General features: G+C 42.3%; 1 protein-coding gene across 2 annotated transcripts; it reads left to right on the top strand.

Moving 5' to 3' along the window:
- The first annotated feature begins 588 nt into the window (after positions 1–588).
- On the top strand, positions 589–14,429 carry LOC109878667 (serine/threonine-protein phosphatase alpha-2 isoform-like). 2 transcript variants are annotated; one of them, XM_031834779.1, is made up of 8 exons: positions 589–735; positions 1,003–1,115; positions 9,309–9,440; positions 9,708–9,938; positions 10,040–10,144; positions 10,427–10,650; positions 11,244–11,378; positions 11,566–14,429. In XM_031834779.1, exons 2-8 carry the CDS (start codon positions 1,061–1,063, stop codon positions 11,680–11,682), a joined length of 999 nt encoding a protein of 332 aa, XP_031690639.1. In that variant the 5' UTR covers positions 589–735; positions 1,003–1,060; the 3' UTR covers positions 11,683–14,429. The 2 variants fall into 2 exon arrangements, with proteins under 2 accessions (XP_031690639.1, XP_031690640.1); XM_031834780.1 differs by having other exon boundaries at positions 610–735; positions 1,006–1,115.
- The last annotated feature ends 720 nt before the right edge of the window (positions 14,430–15,149 follow it).

Raw genomic sequence — 15,149 nt, 5'->3', positions numbered from 1 at the left:
TTCCCACAAAGTTATACACTACACACGACACACTAAACTACTACATTATTTGAATAATCTGTATAGTGATAGGGCAAAAAACAGGACCGAGTTTGGGAAACCCTGGATTCTATCTACCCTAATGCAAAATATGCCTTACACTTTTAACTTTTAACACACGGTGGCAGTCTTTGCCGGTACCAACCCCGTGGCGTGGGGTTCCACTAGATAGCACAGTCACAAAGTCGAAATTGGCTATATCGTAAATATCATTGAAAACATGCTTTTTGGTCTTAATTTGAGGATAGGTTTGGGTATACGGTTAGCAGTATGGTTATGGTAAAGGCTAGGTCTAAAATCACATTTTAAGAAGATACATTGTAGAAATAGGCGGAGTTTCTGACTTTGTGGCTGTGGTAGTTCTTTATACCTCAGTATTGGTAACTAGTGACGACCGTTGATGTCATCCGTAAAACAGCTGGAGGTGGGGCACCACTGTGTGACGGATGTACAATGTATCCAATGGAAAACGAAAACATGGGTTCAAAATCAAGCAGTGACCCAATCATCATTGAGTAAATGTAAAGCTCGCCTTAGTGTCAACCCCCTGTCTTCTCGCTTCCCTGAACAACACGGCCCTTTTTAAGTTCAGTGGGGGAAGAGAAAGGGGGACTCTGAAATACGAAGACAAAAAGACACTAAACAGACCTGAAAGGGCCCTGTCTTCTACACGGGAAGACTATTGTCAAATCAAAGGTTGATTATATGTTAACATTTCGTATTTGCATCACTCATTATTGGCTATCTATAACTAAAGCGGGTAGTTTGGTTTGTTAGCTAACTAACATCGGATAGCTAGCTTGAACTAACTAGCTAGCTAACCCATTTAGCCAGCTAGCTATAACACGGAAGGGAAAGTAAAGCCAAATTACATTTTTTTCCCTCAATTTGACATAACAAAATATAAGCTGCCTAGTTGTTTGTTTAACGTGATCGGTACTTGTTTTTTTTGTCTCATCGAAGAAGCAACACGAAACGAAGGTCTTGACTGCCTGAACCACGACAAAAAAAAATAAGTAAAATGGCGGAGCCGGACAAATTAAACATCGACTCCATAATACAGCGTCTTCTGGAAGGTGAGGATTTGCACTTAACTAGGAATCAAGCCACTTAATTGGATTAATTACGAATCATTTGCTTTTTGTATTTTCAAAGAAGCGTCGGAATTCTAACGATGTCTGGTGCATGTTAGCGTAGTTAGCAGGCTTAACGTCAAGGTAAGCTGTTCTCTTTGAAAACGATGTGTCCGGGTTAGAGCGCGAGATAACGTTACCTAGATCTACGAACTAGTAGGGCAAATGAGAGATGGCTGGCTTGCTGCTTCAATCGTTATCACTCGGCCTGAAGTGCCCATTTTGTTGTATTGTTAGTATTAATGACAAATCATTATTAAGATGACAAACGGCTATTTTACGATGATGCTGTGTTAGCAGCTAGCTAGTTACTGTAACGTTAAATATGTTCCGTGTTCTGTCTAGTGTATGCTGTTATAAAAATGAATGCAAAGCTAGCCAGTAACGTCGGTTAGTAGGTTTTGTTTACCATTCATTTCTGTTTCCTGCATCCAATCTTTCCATAATATCGTTTTTTTGTTTGCCAGTATTCAGCTAGCTATGTCTAACACACACCGGTTATACTGTAGCCTAGGCAGACGATAGTACAGATCTAGCACCCATGTACTATCGTCTAGGTTGGATGTGCATTCCCGGTAATACACTAGTGTCCCCCAATGGATCGGCTTGTGCATAAAACATCCTCCATTCAAGGGAAATATGCGTACTTTATTTTTGAAACACAATTTCCCACCACAATTGTTTATATTTTTGGAAAATCTAATATGTTGCACACCATGTTCAACTAAGAATGTGGAATATCCAAAAATGTCCGAAAAGACTAATCGTTCCATAAAGTATGCATATTTTCAGTTTTTTTTAATGCCCATTAAAGCCAGCTAAGGAGGAAAATTATGCATTTGCAGCCTGAATGGAGGATGCTGCATGTAGGAGCAGGCCCATTGCAATTCATGCCTGGATGAGGGAGAAGCATACTTAAGCATGTTTTTCAGAGCTGCGGATGCAATTATCATGTGCTGAAAGCGTGCTGGCTGAAGTAATAACTTGCTTTTGTTTAAATGCAAGCTACAGTAGGTTTAGCCATATCATTAGTGGTTGGTTACACAGAGTGAAGGGCACTGGAGGTACTGATGGATTAAAACGATTTCGCTAACCGTGTTTCTGATTGTGACCACCACACCACTGTTGGGAGTATTGTGGAGGTTAAGGACTGTTGAATAATACGTAGGTGTTAGTGTTTGGTGCATGGGAGAAGCTGTCTATACCACACAGGTTTGCCTACCCTCAGTCCTGGCCACTCCTTAGATTTATGATGGCTTCTATAGTAACAGATATGAGCCTTGGGGACTGTGTGTGTACATGGGGGGGGGGGGGGGGGGGGCAGAAGCAAACTTATGATCTGTATGATAAATGTTGCGTAATGGGAGACCTGAGGCTGTCAGACCAACATAAGCCCCTCCAGCTACTAAATCTGCAGGGGCCTCCTGCTGTAATGAGCACAGTGGCTGAGCCAGACATGAGCTTCTGCTGGCCTGGGAACAGTTCAGAAAACAGGAAGTGGGGCATTCTGCTGCTCTAGGAACTTGTCTAGTTAGATTTAAAAAATGTCTCTCTCCAAGTCTGGTCTAACTGGTTTAAAAGTCACGTCAGGTGTTCAAACACCTGGATCTGCTGTTTTGTTCTTCCCATTTTGAAATCTATTGATCTAGATGTATACAGATTATTACTGTATCAATTTCTAGGCTATCACTTATTTCTGTTTTGACAATTATTGACTGTAATGGTACTGCAGTTAACCTAGACATTTTCACATGTCTGTTTTCTCAGTGTTATCGCTCCTCTACATCATGGTAATAGCGGTGCATCATGTTGTAGGGCTCCACCACAATAATCCAGACATTTCATCGGATGTATAAGTGTGAAGCATCCGATTGACACTTCTACTCACTACCTAATATGGTGATGAGAGAAAGCCCAGTGGCCGGCAGTGAGACCAGATGGAACGAGATGGATTTTTGCAGACATCGTGATCATTTTCTCCTTGATGAAACATTTGACCTCAACACAGTTTTCTGTTCTCAAAGCTAGAATCCGTTATGAAGAGTGGACTAAGTTTTGGAGATTTTACCCTTTGTCAAAGTAAAACAATTAGCATGTTGTTTAGAAGGAGTGCAAGGGCAAATTTAGTTATTGCACACACACTTCAGAGTAGGTGTTCCTTAACGGAAATATGCAAATACATGTTAGAATGCGCCAATAGGACCTCTCTAGCTCTTGCTTGGCTCTGCCCACTCCTTGCTTGTTCTGCCCACTATGACTAATTTGTTCCCGTTGGAAACGCCAGGCGGTGGTCTATCTTGGGTTAGTTAAAAAATATCTTTGGCTCCACCATGTTGTCTGTCTCCAACTGTTTGAACAACATACTAGCCTGTCCACTTGGTTGTTTCCCACAATTAAATCAGGTAGGGGACTGTGGATCGGTCTCTGTTAGAGGTCGACCGATTTATGATTTTTCAACGCCGATACCGATTATTGGAGGACAGTTAATCGTCCGATTAATTTTTAAATATTTTTTATATATATTTGTAATAATGACAATTACAACAATACTGAATTAACACTTATTTGAACTTAATTTAGCCTCAAATAAATAATTAAACATGTTAATTTGGTTTAAATAATGCAAAAACAAAGTGTTGGAGAAGAAAGAAATATGTGCCATGTAAAATATGTGCCATGTAAAATATGTGCCATGTAAAAATATGTGCCATGTAAAAAAGCTAACGTTTAAGTTCCTTGCTCAGAACATGAGAACATATGGAAGTTGGTGGTTCCTTTTAACATGAGACTTCAATATACCAAGGTAAGAGGTTTTAGGTTGTAGTTAACATCATATTTATAGGACTATTTCTCTCTATACTATTTGTATTTCATATACCTTTGACTATTGAATGTTCTTATAGGCACTATAGTAATGCCAGTGTAACAGTAAAGCTTCCGTCCCCCTCCTCGCCCCTACGGGTGGCATCCCAAAGTCTAAATATTCTTGTTACATTGCACAACCTTCAATGTATGTCATAATTGCGTAAAATTCTGGCAAATTAGTTCGCAATGAGCCAAGCAGCCCAAACTGTTGCATATACCCTGACTCTGCGTGCAATGAACGCAGGAGAAATGACACAATTTCACCTGGTTAATATTGCCTGCTAAACTGGATTAGTAGTTATTACTAGTGATTATGATTGTTTTTTATAAGATAAGTTTAATGCTAGCTAGAAATTTACCTTGGCTTCTACTGCATTGGCGTAACATGCATGCTACTCGTGGAGTGCAATGGTTAGAGCGTAGGACTAGTTAACTGCGGTTACAAGATTGAAACCCCTGAGCTGACAAGGTGAAAATCTGTCGTTCTGCCCCTGAACAAGGCAGTTAACCCACAGTTCCTAGGCATTCATTGACAATACGAATGTGTCCTTAACTGACTTGCCTAGTTAAATAAAAGGTATATATATATAATATATATTTATTATTATAATAAAGAATAATCTGAAATCGGCGCCCAAAAATAACGATTTCCAATTGTTCTGAAAACTTGAAATTGGCTCTAATTAATCGTCCATTTCGATTTATCGGTCGAGCTCTAGTCTCTGTTCGTGCGTTAGTAAAAAAAAAATCTATAAAAACACCATCTCAGACACCACTGGCCTGAGTTTGATGAAACGTGGGTGAACGATGACACTGACTGGGCAGGAGCTATAGTAATTAACTGAAATTTGTGAGTCACACCAGAGAGGAAGAAGTGAAGCGAGAGGAATAGCTGGGCCCAAAATCTGTCTTCTCCAGCAGATGGTGTTTTTATATTTTTCGCTCGTCAACTGAGGTGTTTTTGTATGGAGGTCAATGCTTTATCTTGGCCAGGTCGCAGTTGTAAATGAGAACGTGTTCTCAACTAGCTTACCTGGTTAAATAAAGGTGAGTGTGTGTATATATATATATATATATATATATATATATATATATATATATATATATACACACACACAAAAAAATGGGTGTGGCTTATTTGCTACTTAATTGATCAAATAGAAGTTTCATAATGTTTTAGTTGTTTTTTATGCTCATTGCACATTTATAAACAGGCTAGACAGCTAGTATACTAGACTCTGTGCTAAATTTTGGGAGTTGAGACATAAAAAGGGTATCGTTTTCTATTACAGTAAAATGTCTCGAATGTGTTTCGGTGTCCATATGAATGATTCTGTTGTACCAAACCTCAAATGCAAATAGCCAGTTGAAACTGCTTGTTGTCATAGATTACATCTTTCTCTATCAACTTTGTTGTTGTGAGGGGGAGGGGCTTGGTGTGTGTGAATGGGAAGGTGCACACAACACTGGAGTAAAAAGACAAGCAGACGTAAACGCTCATAAAAATGGGAACTTTTTTCTTAAGATGCATGTGTTTGGAATTTCTCGCTAAAATGTACATTCAAATGAATGAGATATATCGCTCAGCCCTAGCCCCTTTTGACTGTGGCTCTTGATGTCTGGAAGTGTTGTGGAAACCGTGTTCTACTCTGTCCATGATAAGGTTGTCTGACAAGTTCAGTAAAATAATTAAAAAACTGCTGTACTGGCAGTATATAGCGGACCTTTTTTCTCTTGCTGTGTGGCAACTCATTACAAGGCAGAGTGTTTGCCTCTGTTGTGAGTTGTCGTATTTAGCCTAACACGTCATGTATGGCATTTTCTAAATTAGTTTTGAAGTCTTGGCCAGTCCATAAACCATCATCTGTGTCTTTTTGTCCATCCAATCCTGTTGTATTTCTATGATGTGGAGACAGGCCAAGGTAACTGCCTTCTGGTTGCTTAATCACTCGTTTGACAGAGAATGGTGACTGGCCACCATCAAACTTTAGCTGCACCATGTACACCGTAACACATGGTCCAGCCTGGTGACAATGTTTACAAACCAGTTAAATGTGGTGACAGTGTGACTAGTTTCAATGGGATTAACCATCAGCCTCCTGACCTGTACATCTGAACGGTCAGCAGGCCGCTACTACCACCTCCTGTCACCATCTATGAGGATGTCCATATCAGCCATGGACATATCAGGAGGGGAATCTAAAGCCAGCCAATTGTTGATTCCCAACGGCTTTCCTATTGTGCTTGTCCAACTTTTTTTATTTTCTATCCCGTGACCAGCAAAGTGGAAAGCCCTTTGTCTGACCCCCTCCCCATCCCCCACGCCCCTTCTCTAAGCTCACTGTTGCCATTGGCCATGTGGCTAACTTTAGAGTAAGCTCTGTCATGGCTTAGCCGACCCTAATCCAGGTTTAAAGTGACAAGCAGCACTACCCTATTTATACCCACATTTCACTCTTTAGGGCCAAGGCCTGTGTTGCTGCCCTAACATGACACTGCTCATTTAGATCTATTGCTGAGGTCCTACCTGGAAGTCCTCGTCCGTTTTCAGAACAAATGTGTGTGCCCCTCTCCCACTGCCTGTGATTTTATTAGGGCAGAATATATTTTTGTGAAAGCACTACACAGAACAAAAATATAAATGCAACATGTAACAATTTCTAAGATTTTACTGAGTTACAGTTCAAATAAGGAAATCAGTCAATTGAAATAAATTCATTAGGCCCTAATCTATGGATTTCACATGACTAGGAATACACATGCATCTGTTGGTCACAAATACCTTACAAAAAAGGTAGGGGCATGGATCAGAAAACCAGTCAGTATCTTGTGACACATCTCCTTTGCATAGAGTTGGGTGGCAGGTAGCTTAGTGGATAAAAGGTTGGGCCAGTAACTGAAAGGTTGCTGGTTCGAATCCCCAAGTCGAATGTCCCACTCCTCTTCAATGTCTGTGTGAAGTTGCTGGATATTAGTGGGAACTGGAACACTCTGTCGCACACGTCGATCTAGAGCATCCCAAACATGCTTGTTGGGTGAGTATGCAGGTCGTGGAAGAACTGGGACATTTTCAGCTTCCAGGAATTGTGTACAGATCCTTGCGTCATGGGGCCGTCCATTATCATGCTGGAACATGAGGTGATGTCGGTGGATGAATGACACGACAATGAGCCTTACGATCTTGTCACGGTTTCTCTGTGCATTCGTATTGCCATCGATAAAATGCAATTGTTTGTTGTTCGTACCAAATGCCAGCCCATACCATAACGTTGACATCAGCAAAATGCTTGCCTACACAACGTGGTAAGCAGTTGTCAGTACGTCCAACTGGCCTCACAATTTTTCTAAAACAAAGTTGGAGGCGGCTTATGGTGGAGAAATTAACATTACATTCTCTGGCAACAGCTCTGGTGGACATTCCTGCAGTCAGTATACCAATTGCATGCTCCCTCAACTTGAGACATCTGTGGCATTGTGTTGTGTGATAACTGCATGTCCTCGTCTAGTTTGGTATTTGGCAAGGTCAGCAACGTTCAGTTTGAGCTGAAGTGTTCAATTAACCCCGGTGTGTGTTTTTGTAAAGAACACTGTCTGCACCCAGCTTGTAAAGCAGAATGTCACTGAAGGGTTTCAGGCTATTTTATTGTTCTGCTCTCTTAAGTGTGTCTAACCCATTTATCTTCAGCAATTACAGTACCAGGTGCATGATAGAGCACAACAAGTGTCTATGGTTGAATATTAGAAGGTTTTCTGTTGATGCTTGTTTGCCTAGTTCTCCTGTGATGGTTTATAGAGCGCTGGCATTGGACTTTTCACCTGCGCCTAGGGAAGACAGCAGAACGTGCAGGAAAGGGGGTGGAATTGATTCTGTGACACAAACAACCCTGATGCGCATTCTTGCACAAGTCCCCCGTACATCATGAGTCACTGGAATACACTTACTACATGCTCCGTTATATCCTTGCCTGGAGCTTGTCATGCAAACAGGATTTCTGAATAATACAGTCCTACTGTTGTATTTGTTTGACTATAGATGTGCTGTTGTAGTGATCCCTTGCAGCTATAGTGAAGGTTCTAGTTTGGAAGGAGTATTGAGATTGAAGTAGGAGCCTCATCCAGCTGATCATATTAAACCTGTACTTGACCTGCAGCGCCACAAAAGCCTCAAGCTGCCCTGCAAATCATGCCAACATACTTAAGAGTATTCCCTGCTCCAGGGCTACAATGGTGCGATAACTACATTAAACATTTTACCAATTTGTGGCTCCAGTAGAGCTGATCACCTGTTTGTTGATCATTGAACACTTATCATATCAGTTGCACTGTGGATTTGCACCTCTGCTTGATGAACATGTAGCACTTACACAGCCACAGGGTGGGTTTTCCTTTTCCTGGTAGAATATGTGTGAATGTCATAACTAGCTACTGTACTCAACAAACATGTAAGATTCTTGAGATGCAGAGTTAGGGGACAGCCTGCCTCAGGAAGATGCTCAGCGCAGCACTGTGCATGTGTCCCTTGTGACCTGACCACATCTCAGACCATCCTGCTACTACTAGCCTGCTTAGCTCTGCCGTGTGGTCAGAGGCGGCCTAGCAACGTTTGCTGTCAGTTAACAGGCTCTATGCTACCAGACTGCATGCGGTGTACTTGTAACCAGAGAGCTCTGAAGTTGGCCATCAATGATATGTTTATTTAATTGTGATTTAGGCCTACTTTGATTTGAAGGGCAGTGTATTTGATCCTTGTTTGAGTCGAACAGTGTGAGATTCGCTGCGTGTGCCCCTTTCCGTTGCAGCCTCTCTGTCCTGGTTACATCAGCAGACAGGCAGGTGGTGTGTTCATACGTGCTTCTGGGGCTGGGTGCACACTGCACACATTTGTTCAGACACATAGCCAGGCCTGTACCTTCTGCTGGTGCTCAGTTCAACACTGCCATCCCCTAGCCTTGAGTGCTCAGAAACAAAGACCCCAACACCCTTTTCATTTAGGTTTCACGCTCTGTAACCTTGAGATTCTCACATCAAATAGTTCATCCTCCTGGCTTGTGCTGTGTGAGCAGATTCACCTTGGCTCTGCAGTATACTCAGGGTTGTGCTGTCAGCGGGGCCCGTGATATTGATTGGTTTCTCTGCTCTGGTGTGCTGTGTGTTAGATCTGTGGCTGTGCTATTTGTGTATGTGTTGTTTCCATGGTCTTGGCCTAGCATGTTTGTTCCAATAAGCGCAACGTCAGTCCTCACTCTGTTTGCTCTGTCTTTCTCTCTCCAGTTAAGGGCTCTCGGCCAGGCAAGAACGTTCAGCTGACAGAGAACGAGATCCGTGGCCTTTGCCTCAAGTCTCGCGAAATCTTCCTCAGCCAGCCAATCCTGCTCGAGCTTGAGGCACCACTCAAGATCTGCGGTGAGTCATATTGGATAAGTTATGATGGCTGAAATTGGTTTCATAGTAATTAATGTCAGTGTAGCAAAGCAGCAGCGCCTCTGACACAACTGATAGTGAAAGCTCCAAGGTTTCATAACATGACTGATTGTCTGATTTACTGTAGAATTCTAATCTCTAATTGCCTTTGCTATCTCAGTCCAACGGCCTGTATACACACACAGATCTAATGTAGTCAGGGAGGGTGTGGTAGTGACTGACTGGCCACCTCTGTGCTGCCCCCTGCAGGTGACGTCCACGGTCAGTACTACGACCTGCTGCGGCTGTTTGAGTACGGAGGTTTCCCCCCGGAGAGCAACTACCTGTTCCTAGGGGACTACGTGGACCGAGGGAAGCAGTCCCTGGAGACCATCTGCTTGCTTCTGGCCTACAAGGTCAAATACCCAGAGAACTTCTTCTTGCTGCGCGGCAACCACGAGTGTGCCTCCATTAACCGCATCTACGGCTTTTATGACGAGTGTAAGTGCCGAGACGAGAAGCTGGAACACATGCTTAACAACAGGAGACCGGAGCACACACAGAGTATTAACCATTTAGTAATGCCCCTTGCTCCTCTTTAGGTAAGAGACGGTATAACATCAAGCTGTGGAAGACGTTCACAGACTGCTTCAACTGTTTACCCGTGGCTGCCATTGTAGATGAGAAGATCTTCTGCTGCCATGGAGGTGGGTGGTGTATGCTTGCATGATCTGTGTGTGTGGGTCTTTCCCCTGTGTTCCTTATCAATAAGCACTTGGTGGCCCCATGATCGTTTGGATTAACCACTCCCCTTAAGTGTTTGTGGTGGAAGATGACTCAAGTGTATACACTATACGTTTGATAAGAGGTGGTAGTTATCAAGGTGTGATTTCAGATCTTCCTGTTCTTGGTGGTAGAAGACAGTATCATGGCAGTCATCATTCATTTGTATGGTGATGTAATGTTTCTGTGTGCTATGTTCTGTCCAGGCCTCTCTCCAGACCTCCAGTCCATGGAGCAGGTGCGCAGAGTGATGCGACCCACAGATGTGCCTGACCAGGGCCTGCTGTGTGATCTGCTGTGGGCCGACCCAGACAAAGATGTCCTGGGCTGGGGCGAGAACGACCGCGGGGTCTCTTTCACATTCGGGGCAGACGTGGTGGCCAAATTTCTGCACAAACACGACATGGACCTTATATGCAGGGCACATCAGGTAATGGCTTAGCTCAGTGGTTTAGGGTTTTGGATGGGGGTTAGGGGCTGGGAAGCGAGTATTTAGCGGGACACTGTCAGACCAATGGTGGGTTTGGAAGAATAGAGGGATCTTGTTATTAATCAGGGAAATCAGATGATCAAAGATCACAACATAAAATATTGAAGCACTTTTTTAAAGCTGGAATCCTTAATTGGTGACACTGCCGCGTCTGTTTGGGATATTACAACAACAAAGAAGTTGTAAACAAAAAACCCTATTTTTCCTCTCTGACATCATTGCATGCGCGATAGAACAGAAGAATATGTACCTCATTTATTTTGGTCCATGCTGCCGAAGACGACGACTCCGTTTAACAACACAAACAACAACAAAGGTGCTGGGGTGAACAGTGGCTGTTTCCCCCGATGCGGATTCCATCTTTAAAGCGAGTCATTTTGTGTTTTTACTGGCGATGGAGGTTGTGTTCATTTAAGATGGTAACTCCTCTGTTTGAAATGTACTGATGGCCCTGCAGTTGTTGGTTATCCACTCCTGGTATTTTTCCTGTTTATTTTTCATTGCGTTCTTACCTCTTTCATTCCTGTCCTCAGGTGGTAGAAGACGGTTACGAGTTCTTTGCAAAGAGACAGCTTGTTACTCTGTTCTCTGCCCCTAACTACTGTGGAGAGTTTGATAATGCCGGTGCCATGATGAGTGTGGATGAGACCCTCATGTGTTCCTTTCAGGTGTGTACTCTTCTGCTTTTCTCTCTGCCCCTTTTCTCTCTCCTTCAGTCTGGCTGTTCCTGTCCGTCAGTCTAGATTTTTAAAGTTCTGCCAGTCCCCTGTCTTACCTGTTACGTGCTGCAGTGTTCAGTCTGTAGGAGTATATGTATATTTATAGCTGTCTAAAGAAAGCCTCTCTGTTCCTCAGATTCTCAAGCCAGCGGATAAGAAGCTCTACTCTTATGGTGGAGGTGGAGGAATGGGATCTGGACGCCCCGTCACCCCGCCACGGAATTCCGCCAAAGGCGGGAAGGCCAAGAAATAACACCCACTGGACCCCCCCCCCCTCCTTGAACCAAGCACCCCCACACTCTTTTGCCCTACTTTTCCCCTCATCACCAAACAGCAACAAAGCAGACAGTACCTAGGGTTCGGTCCTCTTTTTCTCTGATACTGTTTTTAACTGTTTGAGTGTACGTATGTCCGTGCGTGTGTCTGAAAGAGGTTTATTGTATTCTGTTTGTATGTCCTTCCTTTCCCCTGCTCTGTTCTCCTGTCACTTTGTAGATGAAATTGGTCCTTCCTTTCAGTGATGTAAATGCACACCTGGGGGGGGGGGGGCTTTACTGTTTGTTAGGGCCCTGCACTGTTTTGATGCTCAACACAAGCTTTTGTACATCCTGTTTGAGAGGTGTGGGTCAATGGGGTCAATTTGAATGGTCAGATGGTAACAACGGCACACACCACACACTGAGAGCACAGGTGGATATGTGCAGATGGACCCTTTTAGTTTATGGATTCACAAAGATCAAGAAGCGGACACGTTAATTTTTTTTCTCTCCCAAAAACCAATGATTTGAAAACGCAATCATGGATGTGAAATAGTTTTGATTTTCTGTTTTTTTTTGTTGTAGATGCATAAAAAAAAAGGTTTGAATCCTTGAGTTTTAGTTTATTTGGAAGCCGATGTTTAATAAAGAACCATTTATTTAAAATATCCCATCACACTGTTCACCTCACCATTGCTTTGTGATTTGTTTATATATAAAATTCCTCTAACCCACATGTCGAACTCATTCCACAAAGGGTTGCGTTTCCATGGGTTTTTGCTCCACCCTTGTACTTGGTGGATGAATTAAGGTCACTAAATAGTCATGAATTTCAGGGATCCCGAGTGGCGCAGCGGTCTAAGGCACTGCATCTGAATGTTAGAAGAGTCACTACAGTCCCTGGTTTGATTCCAGGCTGTATCACAACCAGCCGTGAGTGGGAGTCCCATAGGGCGGCGCACAATTGGCCCAGTGTCGTCCGGGTCAGTGTTTGGCCAGGGTAGGATGTAATTCTTAACTGACTTGCCTAGTTACATTCGGCCCTCCATGCAATGAGTTTGACACCTCTGCTCTACCCACTTTGTCATTCCCACTTGCTCTTCTCTTGTCTGAACTGTATCGAAAGCTTTGCTTGTTCAGGGTAGGATGTTGGCATAAGTTGCTGGCTCCAAGAAATACCCATTTCCTGTACAGCATTTTGGGGGCTTTTGCTTAGCCATTTTCTATCATCCCCTTAAAATGTGTTCTCCTTGCCCTGATCCTTTAAACACGGTCAATATTCATCTCTCTGGTTCTCACCCCCCCCCCCCCCCCCATCTTCCATATTCTTGCTCCCATTTTGCTCAGCAGTTTCCCTCTGGGTTCTGAGTAGTCAAAGAATGTCATACCTCAATTCTCACCCCACTTTGCATCTGTCCCCCCCCCCACCCCTTACTCAGCTCATGTTTTTCTCTTCTCTTTTATATTTAAAGATGTGTAACAACTTGCCAGACAGCATTAATGCTCATTTCCTGTGCTGGGTTCTTTCTCACATTTTAGTAGCTAGCTCATATCTGCTTCTAGTGCTCTCTCCTCTCCACTAGGTGGTGCATTTCATACAACACTCACCATTGCGTCATCTCACTGAAGACGGGATCAGGAGTACTGTACATTCAATGCGCCCCAACAGTACTGAGTGCATTCATGGTGCATAGGCGGCAGTATGTTTTTTAAAGAGCACATGGCTCAAGGTTTTTTGGCTTTGTAGTTTATAAAGAAAATTGATCATATTGTGAGACCAAGGAGTGTTGGTTTTAATGACGTGTTATGATCTATTGACCAGAGGAAGTGTTATTTGCTGTTAGATAAGGATATTGAATGCTTGATATACAATATGTTACATGGAAAGGTAATACGCTTGTTTTTAAAAGAGCTGTAAATATTAGAGAGAACATTTTGGGTTGGAAAACTTTTTTGCTGATAAAATAACAGGGCAGGAGTTTCAAGTTGTTGGAATTGTCAATGGCTTGTTTTCTGACAAGGCTTTAAGACAATGATTCAGAGCTGTAATGTAGACCATCTGCAATTTTGTGAAAATATGCATTTTGGAATCAAGCTTTGCTTACATGCTTTAGGCAGTAGGGTAGAACAATGCCTGAACTTGAAGATAAATTGTTTTGGGGATCATTGTAAGTCTTAGTATTGCTGTCCAGAATGATACTTTACAACTTCCAATTTCACCGACCCTACTCTGTTCATAGCAGGGTAAACATTCTGCTTGTAATGTTGGTCAGATCATTAATTTGCTAAAATCATTAAGACATCACCAACAATCTACTGTAACTATCGATATCAATCTTATTTCTTTTGAACTTTTATTTCAAGGACTAGGGCAATATAGATATTGTGATAAAAAAATGTTTTTAACCAATCAGGGACGTTTTTCCTTAATGCACTGTCTCTGGGGGCAATACAAGGCCACGTTCAGTTGTCGAACGTTGCAGATAGAAATGCCATGACTACAGCTGATGTGTTCGTATTCGTGTCAGAGGTGTTTGTTCTACATAGCCTATTTCTATCCGAACGTATCACAACGTTAAGTCCTGCTGAACGCGCCCCAGGCTAGAAAAGCTAAAATATAAATGAATCAAAAACGTTAAATAAAAATAAAATGATGTTTTATTTTTATGTAATTTGTTTTCCAACCAATCACTAAAATCCTGTCTCTGTTACCGGGTAGAAAATAAAAAATAGTGAATTTGTACTTTGTCTGTTTTTGTCTTAAAGATGATACAATATGGAAGTTTTGCTCGAGTGTTGGGTGTATGGTTCGTATGCATGATGTGCAATATAAACTTTTGGTGTGGCGAGGTTAGCCCCCCTTCTGTCTAGAGAAGTAAATTCTGGACCATATTACTGTCCATAAAAGTGGACCATTTTTGTCTCAAGAAACGGCCAATATTCCATAATGGAACTTTTTTTTTTAAATAATTTTTTATTTCACCTTTATTTAACCAGGTAGGCAAGTTGAGAACAAGTTCTCATTTACAATTGCGACCTGGCCAAGATAAAGCAAAGCAGTTCGACAGATACAACGACACAGAGTTACACATGGAGTAAAACAAACATACAGTCAATAATACAGTATAAACAAGTCTATATACGATGTGAGCAAATGAGGTGAGAAGGGAGGTAAAGGCAAAAAAGGCCATGGTGGCAAAGTAAATACAATATAGCAAGTAAAACACTGGAATGGTAGTTTTGCAATGGAAGAATGTGCAAAAGTATAAATAAAAATAATGGGGTGCAAAGGAGCAAAATAAATAAATACAGTAGGGAAAGAGGTAGTTGTTTGGGCTAAATTATAGGTGGGCTATGTACAGGTGCAGTAATCTGTGAGCTGCTCTGACAGTTGGTGCTTAAAGCTAATGAGCCATGGTTTGTGTATAATGTAAGGTAAATTGACGCAATAGGCCACTAATGT

Source organism: Oncorhynchus kisutch, linkage group LG10 (genome assembly GCF_002021735.2).
Source record: "Oncorhynchus kisutch isolate 150728-3 linkage group LG10, Okis_V2, whole genome shotgun sequence".
Taxonomy (NCBI): domain Eukaryota; kingdom Metazoa; phylum Chordata; class Actinopteri; order Salmoniformes; family Salmonidae; genus Oncorhynchus; species Oncorhynchus kisutch.
This window is presented reverse-complemented; position numbering and strand designations above follow the sequence as displayed.